Genomic DNA, 23,401 nt, shown 5'->3' with positions numbered 1-23,401 from the left:
CCACATCTAGATGTTCCGATGATCCTAAAACATTCGGGCTGGCATATCTGCCGGCGACATGACAGCCATCTCTCCGAAGCGCTGGTGGAGGAGTGCTTGGTTTAACGGCTGAACCACAAAACATCTTGACTGTGGGAAAAGGGGAGTGGGTTTCTCTACTTCCCCACCCCAAAATATGAAAAGGCACCTCTTTTTGCGATGTTCCACTCCTGCTCACAGTCCTCTTGGTGCTGCTCTGGAGGTGTTGCTTTTTTTAATACTAGCGTTGATCTTGCTAACTACCTGATCCAGTCAATCAGCGGAGGAATCCCCTTTGTGTAACGAGTTGGGACAATCGTAGAGCCCCTTCTCAGATGCTTGGATGGCGGAGACTTGGCCAGTGGGGCTACCCTTCATGGCCCTGCAAACCCGCTCACACATTTCTTGAACCTCCTTAGAGTTCGACAAGTTTGAGATGATGTACTGTAGCTATATCCTAAGGCAGAAGATGGCTATAGCTTTTAAGAGAGAGATGAGGGAGGCATGATAGAGATATGGGGCTTTGCTAGACCTGTCGGGATAAGCCGGCAGGGAGGCGGGGCCAAGGCGCGCTAACGTTAGCGCGCCGCCTCAGCTTCCAGACGCCGGACGCGCAGGGACGATGCAAGCCCTGCAGCGTCCGCCATTTTTTTTTTTTTTAGTTTAAAGGGGCCACGTGCGGCCCGAAGACTCCGGAGATGGTAAGGGTTTTTTTTAGTTAACCCCCCCATCCGTCCTCCCTCGCCATCTCCTGTTCGTCGCCCTCTGTCCCCCCTCGCCATCTCCTGTTCGTTGCCCTCCGTCCCCCCTCGCCATCTCCTGTTCCTCGCCCTCCGTCCCCCCTCGCCATCTCCTGTTCGTCGCCCTCCGTCCCCCCTCGCCATCTCCTGTTCCTTGCCCTCCGTCCCCCCTCGCCATCTCCTGTTCGTCGCCCTCCGTCCCCCCTCGCCATCTCCTGTTTGTCGCCCTCCGTCCCCCCTCGCCATCTCCTGTTCGTCGCCCCCCACCCACCCTCGCCATCTCCTGTTCATCGCCCTCCGCCATCCCCTCTCCTGCTGGTCCGGCCTTTCCTCCCCCATCTCCCCCCCGGATCACCCCCCCGGCACGATGGGCACAGCGCTCATATGAGCGCTGTGCCGGGTCCGTGGCTTTTCGCGGCTACTCGCGAGTAAGCGAGTAGCCACAAAAAGCCACGGACTTTCCTAGACATTTCTCATCTGTGAAAAAGGCGCACCATAAGCGACTTCGCTTATGGCGCATTAGAGGAGGCCTCAGTGCGGCCTGGCGCCGGATTCCCCTGTGCATCCTGGACGCACAGCAGGGAAACCGGCCCACAAAGCGAGCTAAGGCCTCGTCTAGCAAGGCCCATGGTGTCCTGTGGCATAGGCACCCAGTGCTCCTGCTGCGCTGTCATCTGCGCTCAAAGATGTTTGATGAGGGATGCATGAGAATTTTGTTTTTGCACACAAAATATGCAAGAGTGCCCTGTTCGAAGCCCCCAAAGTGAGAGTGAGTGTGAGCACAGGTGTGCCGAAAATGTTTGCAAATTTCCAAATATGCGCTCCTGTTTGATTTGCGTGACTTCCTCTGTTCAATTTGTGCCACTTCCCTAATTTGCACAAATTTCCCCTGTAGACTGAATCCGCCCCTCTGTAGTCTGTGCAGGACAGGTGCACAAATTAGGGAATTTCTGCAGATCTGGAGAAACCTGCCCAAATTTCATGCTCGATCATGTCTCAATTCGCACAATTTTCCCATTCTCATCTTGGTGCCATCATCCATCCCCAGTCACTGGAATGTGTGAGGCTCTTCTGAGGTTCATCTTGGCCCAGCGAGACTCTTCTGAGGTTCATCTTGGCCCAGCGAGACTCCTCTGAGGTTCATCTTGGCCCAGCGAGACTCTTCTGAGGTTCATCTTGGCCCAGCATGACTCTTCTGAGGTTTATCTTGGCCCAGCGAGACTCTTCTGAGGTTCATCTTGGCCCAGCGAGACTCTTCTGAGGTTCATCTTGGCCCAGCGAGACTCTTCTGAGGTTCATCTTGGCCCAGCGAGACTCTTCTGAGGTTCATCTTAGCCCAGCGAGACTCTTCTGAGGTTCATCTTGGCCCAGCGAGACTCTTCTGAGGTTCATCTTGGCCCAGCGAGACTCTTCTGAGGTTCATCTTGGCCCAGTAAGAATATTCTGAGGTTCATCTTGGACCAGCGAGACTCTTTTGAGGTTCATCTTGGCCCAGTGAGAATATTCTGAGGTTCATCTTGGACCAGCAAGAACTCAGCTGGGGGATTAACGCAGTAGAGGAAGTGTGAAATTTCAGCAGCCAAAATGGGCAGCTGCTGAGACCGCACAAGCACTTGAGTGTACATCCATGCTCGCCCCATGTGCATCTGACTGGGTCAGGGGGGACGGACACTGGGGGAGAGGTCCATAGGACTCCCGGAACTAGTCGGGCACTTGGGATATCCCTAAATTAAACTAACTAACCTTGGGGAAAACTCTCTGAAGACGTGCCAGCAGACTCCAAGAGGCAAATAAGCCTAAAAGCAACGAAGGTTTAGCATCTCCTGTTGCAATAAATTCTCGCGTAGGTTGCTAGTAGACCCATGCTGCTACCCCGGAGCTCTTTTGCGCACGGTTTAAGAAATGTGCCTTTATTGCTGAAGTAACACCCACCTACCCCCCAAAATAATGGCAAGTAATGTGGTCATTGCCTTCGGCGGCCCCATTAAACCGGGCAGTCAACTGCTTCTAATAGCTGTGAGCGTTAAGCATCAGTACTGACTAAAGGAGGTTGGCTTTTAACAGCCAAATGTGCGCCACAGTCTACCCAAACATAAAAAGCACCTTTCAAACTTAATTTTACTGAAATGTTAATGACCAGAACAAACTATAGGAAGCTCAAAAGGAGAGAGAGAGAAAAGTAATTATTTCAACAGATGAAAGGGAACAGTAAATTAAAAGTCCAGCTTTAAAAGGGGTGCTGTAATTTATCTGTTTTAAGGAAGTGTAGTGAGTTAAGGGGACCATGAATTCTCAATCTTCTGTCTTTCTTTTCCTTCTCCGCCCCCCCCCCCCCTTCTCTCTGGGAAATAACCTCTTCCAGTCTCTCTCTCTCTCTCTCTCTCTCTCTGAGAAGAAGACTGGGAGAGGTTATTTTTTATGTTCCTCTTAACATAAGCAGTCAACAAGTGAGTGATCTCTGAAAAGCTGTGTTGAGATAATAGTCACTTAATGGTTTCCAAAATATCTGTTTTCTGCAGTTTTGTTTTGTGATAAATAAGAAACACATTGTCATCGCACCACGAGAGCGAAAGACAGAATAAAGCAAGCGTCGCCTCGTGTTCCAAATGATCAGAAAAGCCAAAGAGAATGACACGTATAAGGAAATGGATTGGATTTCCCAACAGGGACATATTTACATGTCTTTTGACCGTGAAATATTTATACAAAAGCCTTGAGAAAAGAACGAAGCCGTCTGGGGAAAGCCAGGGAACAGGGGGAAGACTTTGCTGTGATTACTTCTGCTGTAATAAGTGCCCCTGGAGATGCGGAACGAAAGGGAACAGAGGAGAACGGTTTTACCTAGGAGACAATTTAGTCAGTGTTTTCAACAGACCAGAGTGCCACAACAGCTGCATGAAACAGGAATGGGCAACTGAGGCCAGATCTACACTAAGGAGAATATAGCACTATGACAGGGGCATGAAAGCGGTATATAAGAGGCAGGAGCCACACCAAGCAGGATATGGGTGCTGGTTAGACCTCATCTTGAGTATTGCGCCTAGTTCTGGGCACCACACTTCAAGAAGGACATAGATAAGCTGGAGCGTGTTCAGAGGAGGGCATCCAGGATGATCTGGAAACAAAGCCCTATGAGGAGAGACTGAAAGAACTGGGCATCTTCTGGCGAAGAGAAGATTGAGGGGAGACATGATAACACTGTTCAAATACTTAAAAGGTTGCCACACAGAGGAGGGCCAGGATCTCTTCTTGATCCTCCCAGAGTGCAGGACACGGAAAAATGGGCTCAAGTTACAGGAAGCCAGATTCCATCTGGACATCAGGAAAAACATCCTGACTGTTAGAGCAGTAAGACAATGGAACCAGTTACCTAGGGAGGTTGTGGGCTCTCCCACCCTAGAGGCATTCAAGAGGCAGCTGGACAACCATCTGTCAGGGATGCTTTAGGATGGATTCCTGCATTGAGCAGGGGGTTGGACTCAATGGCTTTATAGGCCCCTTCCAACTCTACTATTCTATGATTATATAGCACTATGAAGTGGTATATTGTATGTGTCAATGGGCCCCAACAGTTGTCAGTGCACTTCAATACCGCTGGAAAGCAATAGTATGGCTCCCTGCCTCGTATATACTGCTTTCATACTGCTTTCATAGTGGAATATCCTGCTTGGTGTAGATCTGGCCCAAGAGTGCACCCCAAAATACAGCCAACAATCCGTGTGGTTGCTCATTGCAAAGGCGGCTTGGCCAGTGACCTTTCTTTCAAAGAAGCCCGTCCACCATTATTTATCTTCTCATTGAAGAATCCCTGATAACATGTCCAAGGAATCCCACTGGATCCTAGAACACACTATGAAAACTCGTACTTTAGAGATGCTCCCCTCCTCTTTCTCCCATCACATCCCCCCATGCATTCATTTCATTCATTAATTACATTTTTGATACTGCCCAATAGCTGAAGCTGTCTGGGCAGCTTACAAAGATTAAATAACCATTTACATACAGACATCTAATCAAGCAGCATACACAGAGACGCACGTTTCTCTAAAACAAGCTTAAACAATCATCCATAAGAACAATCCAGGACCTGTTAAAAACCATATCACATGCTACCAAAGGCCCTGTAAGAAGAGGAAAGTCTGAAAAGATACCAGGTCCAAAGCAGGCCTCCTTAGGGAGATCAATCCTTCTTGGGGACACCCTCCACTTCTACCCTGCAGTAAGCATTAAACGCACTGCCAAAACCTACTGAGATGGCCGCATCTCCTTGCCCATGGCTGCCTCTACAGCAGGCAATATAGCTCTCTTCATGATAGCACTCTTCAAATACTTAAAAGGTTGTCACACAGAGGAGGGCCAGGATCTCTTCTCGATCCTCCCAGAGTGCAGGACATGGAATAACGGGCTGAAGTTACAGGAAGCCAGATTCCGGATGGACTTCAGGAAAAACTTCCTGACTGTTAGAGCAGTACGACAATGGAACCACTTACCTAGGGAGGTTGTGGGCTCTCCCACACTAGAGGCATTCAAGAGACAGTTGGACAACCATCTGTCAAGTAAGCTGTAGGGTGGATTCCTGCATTGAGCAGGGGGGTGGACTTGATGGCCTTATAGGCCCCTTCCAACTCTACTATACTATGATTCTATGACTTTTAAGCGTCAGAGAATTGTGAAGTTCAAAAACCTCAAAAGCATCCGAATCGGATCCATCAGCAATGCTATCTTGTAGCTATTCCAAACCGTTCCCATCGCGGCCGTCTGCACAAATTCATTGCTGGATGTGATATCCACCATGCGTGATAAATAATATATGGTATACATTTGTAGTGCTTTACTGGAGATCTTAGCCAATTGCTATTTATTCTGTTCCACCCCACCTCCCGTTAAAAGTTTTGAGCCCTTCAGATGCAGCAGGATAGAGAACTAAAAAATAAAATATATTTTTTTAATAACGAACAATAAAAACACCTCTCAACGGGGAAAACACGGTCACCTGAGTAGCAGAATTCATAATTTAGTTTGACTCTTGAAAACTGCCAGAGCAGTATCTGTTCCAAGCGATAAATCCCAGCGTTGCCAAGCTGAGATTGTTTGGTTGTATTGCTAGCATGAACACATCAAAAACAACTTTGTCAGGAAAGTGGCTTTTGGCAGCCTGGAGACTCAGAACTGTAAGCTTTTCGCTTCAGCCGGCAACGTGCACGTTTCATTCTTTTATTTTTTATTTTTTTAAAATAATAATAAATAAATGTGAAATTCAGTCTTCCACAAAAGGAGCAGTGTCATGAGAAAACTTGGGACTCGGAAAAGTTCTGTAAACGCTGCATTTTCAATATTGGAGTGTCAGTCTTCATTCATTCCCTGACAAGGTTGTCAGTCAAACGGCAATCTAGTTTTGTTAAGACTTTAACCAAAGATCAAAACAATGATACTGCTGAGTTCACATTATCTTCCCAGAGATAACGACTCAAACACTTTCATACACTGCATCAATATTAACTTTGCACCAGTCCATTCTTCCTGAGCAAATAAAGTGACACGCCGTTTTGGCAGCATTCCTAGGACCCAACTGTTGTCCCAGCGCCAACGGGTCCGTCCCCTCTTCACTCCCCTTTCCTTCTCTCCCTGCAGTTGCTAGCTCAACATCCTGGCTGGTCAGCCCAGCATTTAAATAAATTGATGACATTTTTTTAAAGAAGAAAAAAAGCGCGGAGGGGGGTTGAAAATGAAAATGAAACATTCTCTCTCTCTCTCTCTCTCTCTCTCTTTCTCTGTAGCTCCGTGTCTCCTTCTGGAAATATATTGAACGTCTTTTATTCAACAACAATAGTTAGGCAATAAAAAGATGAGTGAGCAAAAATGCGGTATATCATCATTTTGCTTCTGACTTTAGCCCAATGGCAAATGAAAGGCATCCAGAATCAATTCCAAGAAGCTAATAAATTCCACCGGTGAAAGCAGGGAAAATATAACTTTTGCAACCTCATCATCCTGCTGATTTGTAAGCAAAGCTGGTCCTCGTTCCTGAACAGTATGTCACCTACAGTTTCACTTCCAAGTGGGTAATATAACATTTCTACGGAGCTTATATTCAGAGGCTAAACATATTTATATCTTCTCTCTCAAAACATATGTCCAGCTAATATCGTAGTAAAAATAAAAATGTTCCAGCAACAGGAAATAATCACGCTGATCGCTATCAGTTACTTTTCCAGGCAATGGTGACGGAAAGTTATGTGTGAAGGCAAGGGCATGAGGGGTGCACGGGTGTGGGTGGGTGTGTTTCTAGCTTCGCTAAGCATGACGAAGTCTTTAAAGGTTGCTTTCGCAAGAGATGGCGAAATTGGGATAAGTATTTCCCGCATCTGCAGAAGGATGTCACAAAAGACTCACAATTACACGTGTGTTAATCAGTTTGGATTTCTATAAATCCGACCTGTGTATTCCACAGAGGACCGGCGTTTTCTGAGTTGTGCAGACTTGTGGACCAGTTTTATACTTGGTGTGTGTGTGTGTGTGTGTGTGTGTGTGTGTGTGTGTGTTAATGTGCGCTTCCACAAGTGAAACAAAATTCATGCACATCTCTTAATTTTTTTTTTAAAAAAAAATCCAGTTCCAATAATAATAATAATAATAATAATAATAATAATAATAATAATATATTTCTTATCCGCCTCTCCAATTGGATCGAGGCGGGGAACAACAGCAAGCATAAAATACATACAATACTGATTAAAAACATGGTATACACTGTTTAAAAACATCCTAAAAGCATCCTAAAAACATACTAAAATATCCTAAAATTCTACTGGATAGGGCAGATGATGAAACAAAAGATGCTTGACAGTCTGTGAAACACAGAGGGAACACATTTAACATGCTCCATAGATCCCTAGCCAATATTAATGGTTTTGTACACCCAATGGCCTGGTTCAGATGTTGCGGACAAACCATGGTTTGGCTGTTGCTGTGAATGGACTTTGGGCTGCAATGTTCTGGCCCCATCCCTTTGCAAGTCCCCTCCCCCCCACACACACACACTTCCTGGTTCTCAGCAAGTGTAATTTGTTATTACAGCCAAATCAGGCAAACTGTAGTATCCAGAAATAGTAGATTTCCTCCAAACCCAAATGGGGAACCTGTTCAAACCATGCCAAATTATGGTTTGCAGGAACCACAGTTTGCTTGACTCAGATCTAATGCATACTATTGCTATTGCAAACCAGGAAGGAAGATGAATGGAGCAGGCACAACAACGTGGTCATGTGCCCAACTTGTACATAGGCCTATCCAGTGGAATTTTAGGATGCTTTTAGGATGTTTTTAGGATTATATTTTTTAGGATGTTTTAACAATGTATACTATGTTTTTAATCAGTATTTTACATATTTTATACTTACCGTTGTTCCCCACCTCGATCAAAATGGAGAGGCAGGTAAGAATTCTTATTCTTATTCTTATTGTTCTGTATTTGAAGGGTCGTCAGAGGACAGAGCTCCCTTTGAAGGTGTCTTCTTTTTGGGGGGCTATTTAGCCTAAAGCCAGTTTAAAGGACCATAAGAAGAGAGGGAGCAAAAGTGGCCTTGAAGCTGCTCGACAACCATGCATCTGGAAAACAGCTGCATTTTTTAATGTTTCCGCCCACAAATACATGCAGTTTTGTACACTTTTTTCTTGGAAAACTCCATTGCAAAATTTGGAGAAGTGTGCGGATCAAAGGATAATTGAGTTTTGGTTCTCAGAGAAAGGTAAATCTGCATTGAAATTCAAATGGAATACATTTCTACGTATCACCCTAGCCCAACGTATCACCCTAGCCCAACCTCAGCATAGGGTACAACAGGGCCTGTTCCTAAACACTGGAGCCTGAACTGAGAAGCCTCACAGAAAATTCACAGAGAGGGCATAATGGAAGATCACCATTCAAGATCTGTGCCTAGTAGAATCATAGAATCGTAGAGTTGGAAGGGGCCTATAAGGCCATTGAGTCCAACCCCCTGCTCAATGCAGGAATCCACCTTAAAGCATCCCTGACAGAGAGCTGTCCAGCTGCCTCTTGAAAGCCTCTAGTGTGGGAGAGCCCACAACCTCCCCAGGTAACTGGTTCCAATGTCTTACTGCTGTAATGGTCAGGAAGTTTTTCCTGATGTCCAGCCGGAATCTTGCTTCCTGTAACTTGAGCCCGTTATTCCGTGTCCTGCACTCTGAGAGGATCGAGAAGAGATCCTGGCCCTCCTCTGTGTGACAACCTTTCAAGTATTTGAAGAGTGCTCTCATGTCTCCCCTCAGTCTTTTCTTCTCCAGGCTAAACATGCCCAGTTCTTTCAGTTTCTCTTCATCAGGCTTTGTTTCCAGTAGCTGGTAGTCAACGTTGTACTGCTCTAAACTTTACTTTTATTCCAGTAAATATGTATCCCGTCTTTCTTTCAAGGAGCTCAAGGTTGTGTATACGTTGCTCTCTCTCTCTCTACCCCTTTCAGAACAACCCTGTGATGCAGGTCAGGCTTGAAAGGGAGCAATTTGCTCAGAATCTCCCAGTAAGCTTCACAGCTGAGTGGAGATAGAAGCCAGGTCTCCCCATTCCTTGTCTGGTGCTCTAACCACTGCACTACACTGGCTCTAAGGCAGCCTCCATCAACCTGATGTCCTCCTAAGAGGTAGGATTGCAGTCCCCATCATTCCCACTCAAGCTTGGTTTCAGGAAGCTTTTCTAAGTGGTTGACATCGTTCTTCAGTGGTGATGCTGTGTGAAGTCAAAATCTCTCCACCTTTGAGTACTGCTTGTTCCTCCTGACGGCATTTAATAGTGTGCTAGTTAGAAAAAGTTCTGCTATGTGCTTTGTATTGATTAATGAAGGCTTAGCCAAAGACAAAGAGCTCGCAATGGTCCCAAATAATTCAACTTTGTTTATGACATCAAAGGCTTTCCTTGGGTTTGCGTGTGAATTACGGGATGTGCGGGCTGGCCGTGTGCAAATTAGCCATCTTCTATTGTATCTGTGGATCAACATCAATACCCGCTTCTCTTTCTTGATGTGTTCACTAGAAACTTGAAAGACAACCTTGAATCTCTTTATTTCTATCCTTTGGTGCCCCCACCGCTCAGCTTTTCAATGCTGTCCTTGCGACACCATTCTGAGCACTGAAAGCGAAAGATGCCATTAAAATGGGCTTAGCTACAGTAAGCATTTAGCGCCGTTGGAGGAAATAATTGCAGCTGGGAAGATGCTAGCCAGTCAATTAACCCCTAAATCACATTTTGAGCAGCGCAGTAGATAAAGGGTATGGGTTCAAGCCTCAATTAGGGGGGCAGTTTCTCACCCACCCCACCCCTTTAATAATTTAGTCTTGTGGTCAATTTAATTCCTTAACACCGAATTAATTGCAAGAGGAACAATCAGCAACTTCTCATTTAAAGGTTAGTAACAGAGTGCCTTGGCTGGACCTATTAGGTTTACTGTCAACTAGTTTTGAAGCACCACTCAATTATGCTTAATGGGGGAAAATATTTTCTTGAAAGAGGAAAAGAAAATGGCTCAGGACTATTATTATCATTATTTCATTGCTACTGTTAGTATTTATTTACTACTATTATTTACTACTACTACTAATAGTAGTAGTAGTATTTTTTACCACCCTTCAATCATAACTCCAAGGAGGTTTAGAAAAATAATAAATCAATTAAAAACTGTAAATAAAGACAGTAGGATAAAAAATGCATCTAAAAGGCTCAGGACAATACAAAGGCACTGAAAAAACAGTAAAGTGGAAGCCAAGTGAACTTCTCTGGGGAGAGCAAGTCATGGGGTACCACCACTGAGAAGGTCCTCTCTCTCTCTCTCTCTCTCTCTCTCTCTCTCTCTCTGGTAGTCACCCACTTCACTTTAGATGGAAGAAGCAGCCAATTCCTGACAGTCTATTCCTACTAGAGATGTGAAAGCCTGGAAAAAAAAATGGAAAAATTCAGAAAAAAAACATTTCCTCCCCATTTTTTCCCAAATCCTTTTTTGTTTTTCTCCCCGAAAAATTGGAAAAAATGAAAAAAATGAAGAACAAACGGATTACGGGATGTTTTATTTTAGCATGATGAATAAAATGTTTAAGACAAGGTGTTCAGATATTTACTTCTCCAAATGATTTCTAAAAACTGTACAGTATCAGATTATTACAATGTCTGTGCACTAAGGACAAGCAAGTCCTAGGTTGCAAACTGAGACTACAACTCTCAAATGCAAGAGCAAGATGCATTTCCATTGAAGCAGAGACTGAAACTAATACTGATAGCTATAGGTCAGAAAATGAGTCTGATTAAATTTCATGCATATTCATTGAATCTTGGGGGGGGAAACCCCATTTTTCTCAGTTCTTTTTATGGGAATGGGGGCTTTATGTCTTGACACTGGAGGACTAGCGCAGACATAAATAATTTTCTTTGTTACTAATGGTGGTTTCTTCAGTTGCTTTTTAAAATTGATTTTTTGCCTGCTCCTCGTAAACTGGCAGAACCAAAGAGGTTCCTTACAGTTCAGGTGTTCCTAACAGTTCAGGAGCTTGTAGCTCCATTTGTTACAAAGAAAAAGAAAAAAAGTAAAAAAAGTAAATTAAATTTGTAATAATTGTTTGAATACACTAGTTTTAATATACCAAATGTAATAATTTTACGCCATACCAACTTGGACATAATTACATTTTATGTCCCTAAAGTAACAAAGTGACTTTCAATCTGTAAAAAGTGCTAATATTGCATTATTTCAATTTTTCCAAAAAAATCCAGTTTTTCCCGAAAAAATGGGGGAAAAAAACGGGTTTTTTCCGTGGCTTCAAAATTTCCGGAAATTTTACAACTTATCAACTTATCCTCTCTTCTGATCCTTCTCTTCTGCTGTAATCCTATATACTCACTTACCTAGGAGCTTATTTCTGAGTACACTTGTATAGGATTATGCTGTACACTTGTATAGGATAGGATGTACACTTGTATAGGATTATCACTTGACACCTCTTTCTCTCTCTCACTCACACAGACTGATTTCTGATAACTTGATTGCCCAACACTTTGCCATGCTATCTGAACACTGGACAATGGGGAAGCCATTCTCTTGGGCAGGGCCTGGCGACCTCATGCAACTGCAGCAGGGAAGGGTCTAACCCACACGGCCCTGTAAACGCCCTCACTATCTGTGTGTGTTGGTCAGAAAAAAATGTAGGCAAAAATGTACTTGGTTGAAATATGATCAAATGTTTAAAGGAGATCAGTGGAAACCATGGTGCTATCATATCTTTCTTAAATCCAGGATTCCTTGTTTGCTGCACTTGCTGAGTAAGTTTATTCATAACCATAGTAAACTTCTACTTAGGTCATTTTACTCTCACTGTTCCACAAGCATGTCGGTGATAGATCAAGAATTATAATTAGTAAGTTTCTGCCTTTCTTTGTTGATCTTGTTCTATTATTTTGTACTTTCTTTTTCTTTCTTGCGTTGCCTTTCTTTCTTAAAACTTTATTTTCAACGTCATGGATCATAGAATACCTGTGAATAATACGAGCTGTTGAGGTCAACTCTGAAGACCACTGTGGTCTTCATGCTCTGTTTTTCAGCTTCCTGGAACCGTCTGGCTGGACGTTGGACTAGATGGCCATTTGAACTGACCCAGCAAGGTTGGAGCCGGCCCAACCCTTAGGCAAAGTGAGGGAGCCACATCAGGCAGCAGATGATGTGAGGTGGCAGCAGGTTTTGGAGGAAAGAGATGTGTGCCGCATGGATTGCCCTGCACTCCCTAAGCTAGTTTGGTGCCTTCAGGTGAAGTGGAGGACACTGCCCCACCATCAATGTTGCCCTTGAAGCTGCTGTGGAAGTTGGAGCTAGTGCAGAATGCTGCAGCTCAGCTGTTGTCTGGAGCTGCCCCTATCCAGCATGTAACTCCTCTGCTGAGGGAACTGCACTGGCTACCTATTTGCTACCGGGCCAAGTTTAAAGTTCTTGTACTTGTGTACAAAGCCCTAAACAACTTGAGACCAGGATACCTAAGAGTGCACCTTCTCTCCTACCAACCTGCCCAGTCACCGAGGTCATCCGAGGGCCTGCTCCTGGTGGTTCCATATAGATCCATCCTCCAATTGGAATCCACCAGGGGAAGAGCCTTCAGCGGGGTGGCGCCCCTCCTGTGGCCTCTGGAGGTCAGGCAGGTGCCAACTTTGTATTCCTTTCGGCACCTCCTGAAAATGTCATTATTCCAGGAAGCCTTTCCTTAATGACCAGCCATGGTTCACAGTTCACTGTACATTTTGCTTCTTTTAAAATCTATTTTAAAGTGTTTTATTCTGTTTTTATTTGATTTGATCTTGTACACCGCTCCGAAATTTTCAATGGGGAGTGGTATACAAATATTGTAAATCGATCAATCAATCAATCAATCATGAATCAATGTTGAAGACAGATTCAACTGCCGCCCCAGTTGGCTTTGGGACATGGTGCATGTGTGTGTGTGTGTGTCTGACATCTTGTTCTTCGCCTCAGACAGCAAAATCTCTTGGGTTGGCTGTCAGCAAGGCTATTACGTTCTCACGTTCTCCATTTTCTTGCACAGCGTAGACAATAGGATCCCATAAGCCATAGCTCTGCATGTTCTATAACATTTGTGCCCCATCCCAAAAAAAGCATGAGACTTTTGAAACAGACGTTTAGTGCTCCACCCTAAACTCAGATCCCTTTGAACGACAGTACCACTGCAAAGAAGATCGCAGCATCTCTCTTTAAAAGCTAACTCCATCAGCACCTTTATCAGCTTGTACCACATACTGGTGGAAACAGCAACTAGGATATGAATTTGCCTTCCCATCTGCTAGCCCCCCCTAGGTTTTGAGCCATTTGTGAACATACTTTCTTGCTCCTCTTTTTTGGGGAAGAATAAAGTCCGGGATTGCCTCATGGGAAGCAAAAGACATATGCTGATACACTAGATAGTGGCTGTGGAGAGAGACAAATACTTCTTGGACCGCATTCTGTTGAGTAGGCGCTGGAATCATATAAAACAAACACACCGGCACCGCCAACAACAAAAGTTGCAAAATGGTTAAGTTCCTGAGCCAAGCCACTGATCTTTTCTTATCTTCCAACTCATTAATTTTCACCCCTTTGCTAAAAAAAAGAAAAGAATGAAAATGAAAATAGCCCATCTGAACGATGGCCTATTATTAACACATGCGAACACCCCCAAGAAACTATTTCCAAAGTTTCTGAAAGTAACGGCAGCAGATGCCGGAACAGTTAAAAGTAGAATTAAAAAGCGCAATGCCATGCAAAACAAAACTTCAGAACAAAAAGGAGAGGGAGGGAGGGAGGGAGGGACGGAGGGAGGAGAGAGAGAGAGAGAGAGAGAGAGAGAGAGAGAGAGAGAGAGAGAGAGATTTGTGTACACCAATGAAAGCGATTGACAGGCTTATAGATGCAAGTTTCCGGAGAACTTCAGCTATTGGGTGGTATAAAAATGTAATAAATAAATAAGTAAATAAATAAATGGAGAGGTTTTTTTTGTCCCTTACATAAGGAAGGTTTTGCCAAATATTAAATGATGTTAAGTGTTGTGTCCCTTTTACATCATTTTTGAATAATTGTTTTCACCATAAATGTAATTCTGTAGTAGTCCAGAAAAGAAAGGTGCAACCCTATACAGAAATAAGACCTACAACGCCCAGCACTCCCCAGCCAGTGTGGGACTTATTTCTATCTAAACATGCATGAGGTGGCACCCTAAGTTGTGACAAGCCTAGGGTGACAGTATGGAAAGGAGGACAGGGCTCCTGTATCTTTAACAGTTGCGTAGAAAAGGGAATTTCAGCAGGTTTCACATCAGTTCGTTGCTTTCTATTCACTACTCTGCTGCGAAGATCATCTTCTTGGCTCATTGCTCTGATCATGTTACTCCACTTCTAGAATCTCTTTATTGGCTTCCAATTCACCCCAGAATACAATATAAGCTTCTTCTGTTGACTTGCAAAGCTTGTCACAGTCTAGCCGCTTCCTATCTTTCTTCCCTCATGTCACACTATTGCCCCGCTCATTGAATGCCATGTTTCTTGCCCGCCCAAGGGTCTCTACTTCTCTTAGAATCATAGAATAGTAGAATTAGAAGGGGCCTATAAGGCCATTGAGTCCAAACCCCTGCTCAGTGCAGGAATCCACCCTAAAGCATACCGGACAGATGGTTGTCCAGCTGCCTCTTGAAGGCCTCTAGTGTGGGAGAGCCCACAACCTCCCTAGGTAACTGATTCCATTGTCGTACTGCTCTAACAGTCAGGAAGTTTTTCCTGATGTCCAGCCGGAATCTGGCTTCTTGTAATTTGAGCCCGTTATTCCGTGTCCTGCATTCTGAGAGGATCGAGAAAAGATCCTGGCCCTCCTCCGTGTGATAACTTTTTAAGTATTTGAAGAGTGCTCTCATGTCTCCCCTCAGCCTTCTCTTCTCCAGGCTAAACATGCCCAGTTCTTTCAGTCTCTCTTCATAGGGCTTTGTTTCCAGACCCCTGATCATCCTGGTTGCCCTCCTCTGAACACGCTCCAGCTTGTCTGCATCCATCTTGCTTGGTTTTGTCCATTTTCTCTCGCTGCCCCTTATGCCTGGAAATTCTCTCCCGGAGCATTTGCGGATCACGAGTTCGATTACTGTTTTTAAAGCTCAATTGAAAACTTTTGTTTTTTCTACAGCTTCTAGAACTTGACTTTGTTCTTACTTTCACGCTGTTACTTTTATTGTCCCCTGTGCCTATTTGGTGCGTTCTCTTCCCTTTCTTATTGTTTCATTATTATTTTATTAGAATGTAAGCCTATGTGGCAGGGTGTTGCTGTTTTATTCTTTTACTATGTACAGCACCATGTACATTGATGGTGCTCTATAAATGAATGAATGAATGAATGAATGAATAAAGTAAAATATATTTGTGGGTTCCCCCCTCTTCCTTGCCCCATAGTGAAATGGTTACAGTTTTGAACTGGGAAGAAGCAACCCATACAAATGGATGTCTGAGTGTGGAACAACATGTTTCAAAATCAGGGAGTGTTTTAAAGACATAAATGCATATATTTTTCAGAGTCCCAGAGACTTCCAAAGAGCTGTTATTTCCTTTCCATTATACAATACTACGATTGAATCTGATTACCCTAAAATGGTCCTGTTCACACCCCAAAAGTGAAAATAGCAATATATACCCTGAAGAGGATAAGATGGACGGGAAGGCCATTGGGAAGGCAGGCCTATCCAGGGGGATTTTAGGATGTAATTAGGACGTTTTAACAATGTATATTATGTTCTTAATTCAGTTTTATGTATTTTATATTTACTGTTGTTCCCCTCCTCGATCAAAATAGAGAGGCGGGTAAGAAGAAATAATAATAATAATAATAATAATAATAATAATAATAATAATAATAATAGCAGCTTTACTAGGCAAGAGGAAACCTAATTCCCCTGACCAGTGATGGAGTCAGCAGTAGTCCAAGATCCCTGACAATTCCCCATCCCTACAGGTTTTCAAGTTCAGCATTCAGGTCACATCAGTCCTGCTAATGAGATATCATGGATTGTAAGAGATGTAACCCAATACCATGCTTGAAGACTTCATTCCTGCCTTACCTATCAATTTCAACCTGGTACACAGGCAACATCCGACTTCTTTTCTAGTTCACTTAGGTGAAAAGAGTTTTCTAACTGCTATTGCGGGAAATTAAATTTCACCATGGCAATGTATACTCCATCTGGTAAAGGAGGTGATGCTTACTATTACAGATCTCTATAGCTGAAACTAGAGGGATGCCTGGGGAATTTGATCTTCGTGAATTCCAATACGAACTCAACTGATCTGCATCGCCAGGACAAATGTGTGGATCAGACTTAATGGTCTACCCATTTTTGCAGTTCCTGAACATTCTGATTCCCTTCTCAACTCAATAAAATACTTTAAGATCAAATACATTTGAAATTCACATTTGAATATGTATTTAAATGTGAATTTGCATCCATATAAAAAAAGAGTTCCAAAATGGTGCAGGAATGGATGAGCACATGCAAAAGTGAAGTGGACTAGATATATATTGTGGCTGTTTACACAACATGCTAGCCCACACTCAGCTGTTGAGCATGGGTTGTTTTTGAACGGTGGATTGTTTGTTGAACTGTAGGTTAGCGTGATGTTTGAACCCTGGACATTTTCCGCAGGAAGGCTTGTTAACCATAGAGAATGGGTTATTTTTCTCAACAAGCCACCTTGAGAACCCATGGCTTGTTGTTGGGTTGTTCACGGTGGTAACAAGCCACATGGCATGGTTAGCAAGCCACCCTGAGGATAATGTCCTGGGTTCAGACAACATGCTCACCTACGGTTCCACAACAACCGGCACTCAACCATTGAGTGTGGGTTAGCACGTTGTGCAACCCAGTCACTGATTTCAGCTGCAATCTTATACACGCTTACATGAGTAAGTCTCATTGAACTTAATCGGAGTTATTTCTGAGTGCATAGGATTGTACTGAGAGCCACTGTGGTGTAGTGGCTATAGAGTTGGTCTGAGAGTCAGGAGATCCAGGTTCTAGTCCCCACTCGGCCATGGAAACACACTGGGTGACTTTGGGCCAGTCACAGACTCTTGGCCCAACCTACCTCACAGGGTTGTTGTTGTGAGGATAAAATGGAGAGGATTAAGTACACCGCCTTGGGTTCCTTGGAGGAAAAAAGGCGGGATATAAATGTAATAAATAAAATAAATAAGACTGAGTTGACCATCTCTAGATGGAACAAATCGCCACACATTCGCAAGACAGCAACAGCTTAGAATGGGAGTTTGCTCATTTGGAATTCGTCTGGATTTTACAGTGTTACAGAGGCTGCGCATTACTGGGGTGGGGGGAGAATTATACTGGAGCTCCATGGGAAGCTTCACATTCTGTTCCCCACATTCAGAGGGACAAGATCATGGTGTCAACATCCTTCTTGTATGTTGATCTACCAATACTTAACTGCTGAAGTTGGATTTTCCAAGGGTAAGATATACTGCCGCACTAATCGTTACAGAATGACAAACTTTCTAAGTTACATTGAGGTGCAGGCAAATCCCTCCCCCGCACACACACACACACGTTTTCCCTGATCCTGCCACCCCAGTACATGCTTTCAGTAATTTGCTCAATGTCTGAAAAATTCCAAGTTACAGCAAAGCTGGCATTTTATGGCCAGCGGAGCTATAAATCATTTTTAAAATCATGATGATATTACTCAAACCAGATGTGAAAACATATGTTTTCCATGCTTGTGTAAACTGCTGACTTGCCAGACTTAATAAGTGTCGATACTTTTGAGTTAACTACATACCACCTTAATAATACCTTTGAAAACCTTCAGCTGAATGGGTTGTTGATTTTGTTGTTGTTTTGATGCCGTTATTGTCTTGGTAATAGACCAAGTAAGAGTAGGTCTTGGGAAATAGTAGACTAGGCAAAGACAAAATGGCAGGCTTGAAAAATTAGGCTTCTGTTTAATATAAATATTATGGAAGGGAAAGGCAAAATACAAGTAGTAAAAGTAGCAGAGGCAAACTACCACTTGTAAGCTACAAGCCATCTATGTTTGCAGATCATGCATTTCTGAAATGGTACCCCCCCACCAATTTAAAATCTAGTTGTTACGTAGGTGGAGTGTGAATCTATATGTATGTCATTTTGCCATACGATTGTCAGTTCTGGAGGCTTCATCAGACTCCGCAGAACTGGATGTTACAGAAACACCTCTCTGATCTGCTTTCTGGAATGCAGCTGCCGGCCAACTTGCTGAGTCATCGTGAGCGCACAAGATTTTAAGTCAGTCATTTTTGGGATGTACCTATACACACACACACACACACACACACACAAAAACACTTTCTTCTTTTTTTCCTATTCACATGAGCCCCCTCAAGGCCACAAACAACCCACAGTGCAATCTTAATAAGTGTGTACAGAATTGCTTCCTTACAGACAGCTACACACATCTACATCATCATACACCAGTGTGGTGTAGTGGTTAAAGTGTCGGACTGGGAGTCGGGAGATCCGGGTTCTAGTCCCCCACACGGCCATGGAAACCCACTGGGTGACTTTGGGCCAGTCACAGAATATCAGCCCAACCACCTCACAGGGTTGTTGTGAGGCTAAAATGGAGAGGAAGGGGATTATGTAAGCCGCCTTGGCTTCCTTGGAGGAAAAAAGGCGGGATTAAAAAAATGCAATAATACAATACATAACAACTACAACAACAATTAGAGAAGGAACAAAATCAGGATCAAACCCAGATAAGTGGACTCAACCAGTCAGCTACTGCCTAGGCCAAAAGCATCCTGAAATAACAACATCTTGACTTAGGGCGTTACTAGACGAGGCCTTAGCGCGCCTTCAGACCCGGTTTCCCTGCTGTGCGTCCAGATGACGCACAGGGGAATCCGAGCCCAGGCCGCAGTGAGGCCTCCTGTAACGCGCCATAAGCTAAGTCGCTTATGGCGCGCCTTTCCCCAGCTCCGGCCTCAGGCCGGGGCTGGGGGAAGTCTAGTGACTTCCGTGGCTTTTTGCGGCTACTCGCTCACGAGTAGCCGCGAAAAGCCACGGACCTGGCACAGCGCTCATACGAGCGCTGTGCCCATCGACCCGGGGGGGGGGAAAGAGAGGGGAGGGGGAAGGATGGCAGGGGGGGTGGCAAGGGGGGAGGGTGGGTGAGATCACACCACGCGCCGCCGCCGCCCGAGCAAGCAGGCGAGCGGCACTTGCCTGGGCAATGCCGCCCCATGCCAGGCATTGCCCGAGCAAGCGCCGCTCGCCTGCTTGCTCGGGCGGCGGCGGAACGCGGCGCGCGGCGCGATCTCACCCACCCTCCCCCCTTGCCACCCCCCGGCCATCCTTCCCCCCCCCCCCCGGTAAAAAAACCAACTTACCGTCTCCGGAGGCTTTGGGGTGCACACGGCCCCTTTAACAACAAAAAAAAAATGGCGGACGCTGCAAGGATCCGACGTCCCTGCGCGTCCGACGTCTGGAACCCTGGGCGAGGCGCGCTAATGTTAGCGCGCCTCCGCCCCGCCTCCCTGCCGGCATAAGCCGGCAGGTCTAGCAAAGCCCTTAGTGCCTGAAGGCAAGAAGGAAAAGAATTACATGGATATTCTAGGCCATTTTCACTCCACTGGGTTACCACCACTACCAACCCCAGCGTGCAGTCTGCACTCACCTCCATGGGTGCTGAAAATTGGGATGGGGGAATTTGCCTAAATTAATAAAACAAAATGCTAACCTAAAGGGTCAGAATCACCTTGTTTGCACACCAATTTAAACCTTTTGGGGAGTCTGTAGGAAGTAAATAGTGGCCAAAAGAGCAAAATTAACTTGCAAATAAGATAATTTGACCCTTTGTTTGTTTTGAAGCAGTTCTGGTCACCATTGCTTTTTGCAAACACACACATAGGATTCTTGGCGTCTCCCTGAATTTTGGGTGGAGGCTGCACCGGGGAACTGCTAGTTGCCCACCCCTGTTGTTGAACAAAGAATGTTGAAAAGTGGGCGTAGCCACCAAATACCATCAAGTATCTTCCTACTGAACCTCTCCCAACAGTGAGACAGAGAACAGAGAGCAGGGCCTCCAGTGGAGAAAACGGGTGGCCCTTCTAGAGAAGACAAGAGGTCTACAATCCCTGCTATGCTGAGGAAGACACACAAGTGACATCTCTCTTGTTGACAGAGAAATATATAGCACATGGAACAAAAAAGTAAATATCCATTCATTTGTTATGTACATTTTTAAAGTACTGAGATAAATGTTCTTATATGAATGCTCTCAGATGAGATCTTTAGGCTTGATTCCCCCCCCCCGAAATGGGGGGTGGGTGGGAGGCGAAACTGGGGAGGGGAGAGGGAGTATTCACTGCCTGCCTCCAGAGCTCATACTGGCAGGAACTGAATTCTCTCTCTCCCCCAAGCCTCAAGAAGAATGCTTTATGAAGACACAAGCCCTATGCAGGTGTTCACCCGCTTGTGTGTAAAACTGAAGTGTGAAGGGGGACATAAGCCCCGCCTCTAACACCACTATGCACCAGGTACATAGGTAGACCTCTGTGTGTCCATAAGGAAGGTTTTGCAACCATGGGAACTCTGTTTACACGTTCAGCTGAATGCTCCTCCAGAACCCTCTTCAGACTTTTATGTTCAACACATACCTTACCAGGCTTTCCCACAAAAAAAAAGGGGCGCACCCCACACATATTTTTCTTTCATGGTTAGATGGCAGCTCCGGCTGGTTAGATGAAGCTCTATAGCAAATGCAAACAGCGCCCTGATCCAAAACAAGTCACGAATCGCACCACTTCCATGATTGTTTGTCCACAGACCCGGTGAGTGCTAAAAACCAGAGTGCTCTGATTTTTGAACCACGTCCAGATAGCAGTGAATCCATTCTGCCATCCTTTGTGCAAGATGACAACGACAGAGGAAGTTACCTTTTTCTTTTAGGAGTTTTTTGGGATTTGGCCCAGTCTCGTGGTCCACAGGTTCACCGTCTCTAATATTTGATAACATACCTAAAAGACAGTAACGGAAAGAGACATTAAAAATGACCTCACCAATAATCTGGGAAGGCCAATTACCATATTTTTGAGAGTTACTCATAGAATCATAGGCCATTTCTACATCTGCCTTTTCTCCCGAGATTGTCCCGGGATCATCCCTGAGCATCCAAATGACACACAGGGGATCCCGGGAGCAGGCAGGGACGATCCCTCCATTTGCCTGGGATAACCATTAGGTGTAGAAAGGGCCTTAGAATCATAGAGTTGGAAGGGGCATATGAGGCCATCGAGTCCAACCCCCTGCTCTATGCAGGAATCCACCTTAAAGCATCCCTGACAGATGGCTGTCCAGCTGCCTCTTGCAGGCCTCCAGTGTGGTAGAGCCCACCACCTGCTTAGGTCATTGGTTCCATTGTCGTACTGCTCTAACGGTCAAGAAGCTTTTCCTTATGTCCAGCCGGAATCTGGCTTCCTGTAACTTGAGCCCATTATTCCGTGTCCTGCACTCTGGGAGGATCGAGAAGAGATCCTGGCCCTCCTCTGTGTGACAACCTTTTAAGTATTTGAAGAGTGCTATCAATATTCCCTGGTTCAGGGAGTGAAAATATATTTTGCCACACTTCTTTTGAAGCTGGTCACATTTTATAATAAACACTGCATCACCTGGTGCTAGGAAGTTTACAGTTGAATGGTCCAAGAGCTTGCAAATAGCTGCGTATGCCGTACTTTTTTTTTTTTTTTAAACCACATTTATATCCTGCCCTATTATCATTAAGATCTCAGGGCGGCATACAGATAAAAGCATACAGTATAAAACAGTAAATATACACAGCTAAAAACAAATTAAACCATGAACCAAGTTAAAACAATATATAATTTAAAAGCAGTAAAACAATTAAAACAGTTAAAACAATGTGCCATCTTAGTGAATTTAACCATTAAAGGCTTTGTTGAAAAGCCATGTTTTCACTTGGTGCCAGAATAAAATTAGCATTGGCGCCAGTCGGGCCTCCAAGGGGAGGGCATTCCACAGCCGGGGTGCCACCGCAGAGAAAGCCCTCTCCCTTGTCCCTACATAGCGTATATGTTGCATTGGTGGGATGTGGAGAAGGGCTCCTCCAACAGATCTCAAGTCTTGGGCAGGCATATATAAGGAGAGGCACTCCCTCAAGTATCAAGGTCCCAAGCCGTTTAGGGCTTTAAACGTCATTACCAACACCTTGAATTCCAGCCGGAAGCGTATAGGCAGCCAGTGCATTTCTTTTAAGACCGGTGTTATGTGGTCTCTGTAAGATGTACCCGCCAGCAGTCTAGCTGCTGCATTTTGCACTAGCTGCAACTTTAGAGTCATCTTCAAGGGCAGCCCCACGTAGGGTGCATTGCAGTAGTCTAATTGGGAAGTTACCAGTGCATGCACTACTGTGGCTAGGTTGTCCCTGTCCAGGAAAGGCCGTAGCTGGCGGATCAGCCAAAGCTGACTCCAAGTACTCCATGCCACGGACTCCACCTGGGCCTCAAGTGACAAAGATGGACCTAGGAGTACTTGTTAATTAGTTAATTTCAAAGGAAATAACTCTCAGGTCCGTACAAGGCAAAAAACCAAAGGAGGAAAGCATCCAAGCCAGGTGAAAAGAAGGGCATTTGCTCTACACCAGAAGGGCAACCTGGGAGCAGGCCCAAACATAACACTTTGGAGAAGACAACTGATCCTTGTGCGAAGAGCAAACCTGCTTGCCGGTGCGGTGCGGAGAAAACCGGGAAGGCACGAGAAAACTGCCAGGGAGCTGAGAGTTATTTCCTCTGAAATTAACTAATTAACAAGATGGATTCATCGAAATCATTTCGGATGAAAAATGCTTTTAATAGACCGGAGGATTTAAGGAATCGGTAATTATCTGCAATTCTTCTCACTTAATAGAGAGATATAGACAGCTAGATGGTTAACAATCCAAACTGATGGATGACAGTTCAAAAACAATAAACTGTGCCGCTGAGAGAATCATTTTTTAAACGTAGCACCTGCGAAGTCGTATGGGTTCGGATGTAGCTTTCTGATTTTCCTCGTTGATTAAAACA

The 23,401-nt window shown here is 44.7% G+C and overlaps 1 protein-coding gene across 1 annotated transcript in view; it reads right to left on the bottom strand.

The window, feature by feature from the left end:
• DACH2 (dachshund family transcription factor 2) overlaps positions 1-23,401 on the bottom strand; it is a 397,016-nt gene that overhangs the window by 39,352 nt on the left and 334,263 nt on the right. Inside the window, exon 11 of the mRNA XM_063142059.1 lies at positions 21,257-21,337. Coding sequence (XP_062998129.1) covers positions 21,257-21,337 — 81 coding nt within the window. The remainder of the gene's footprint in view (positions 1-21,256; positions 21,338-23,401) is intronic.

Source organism: Elgaria multicarinata, chromosome 15 (genome assembly GCF_023053635.1).
Source record: "Elgaria multicarinata webbii isolate HBS135686 ecotype San Diego chromosome 15, rElgMul1.1.pri, whole genome shotgun sequence".
Classification (NCBI taxonomy): domain Eukaryota; kingdom Metazoa; phylum Chordata; class Lepidosauria; order Squamata; family Anguidae; genus Elgaria; species Elgaria multicarinata.
Note: the sequence above shows the minus strand (reverse complement) of the source record. Positions and strands in the feature narration are given on the sequence as shown.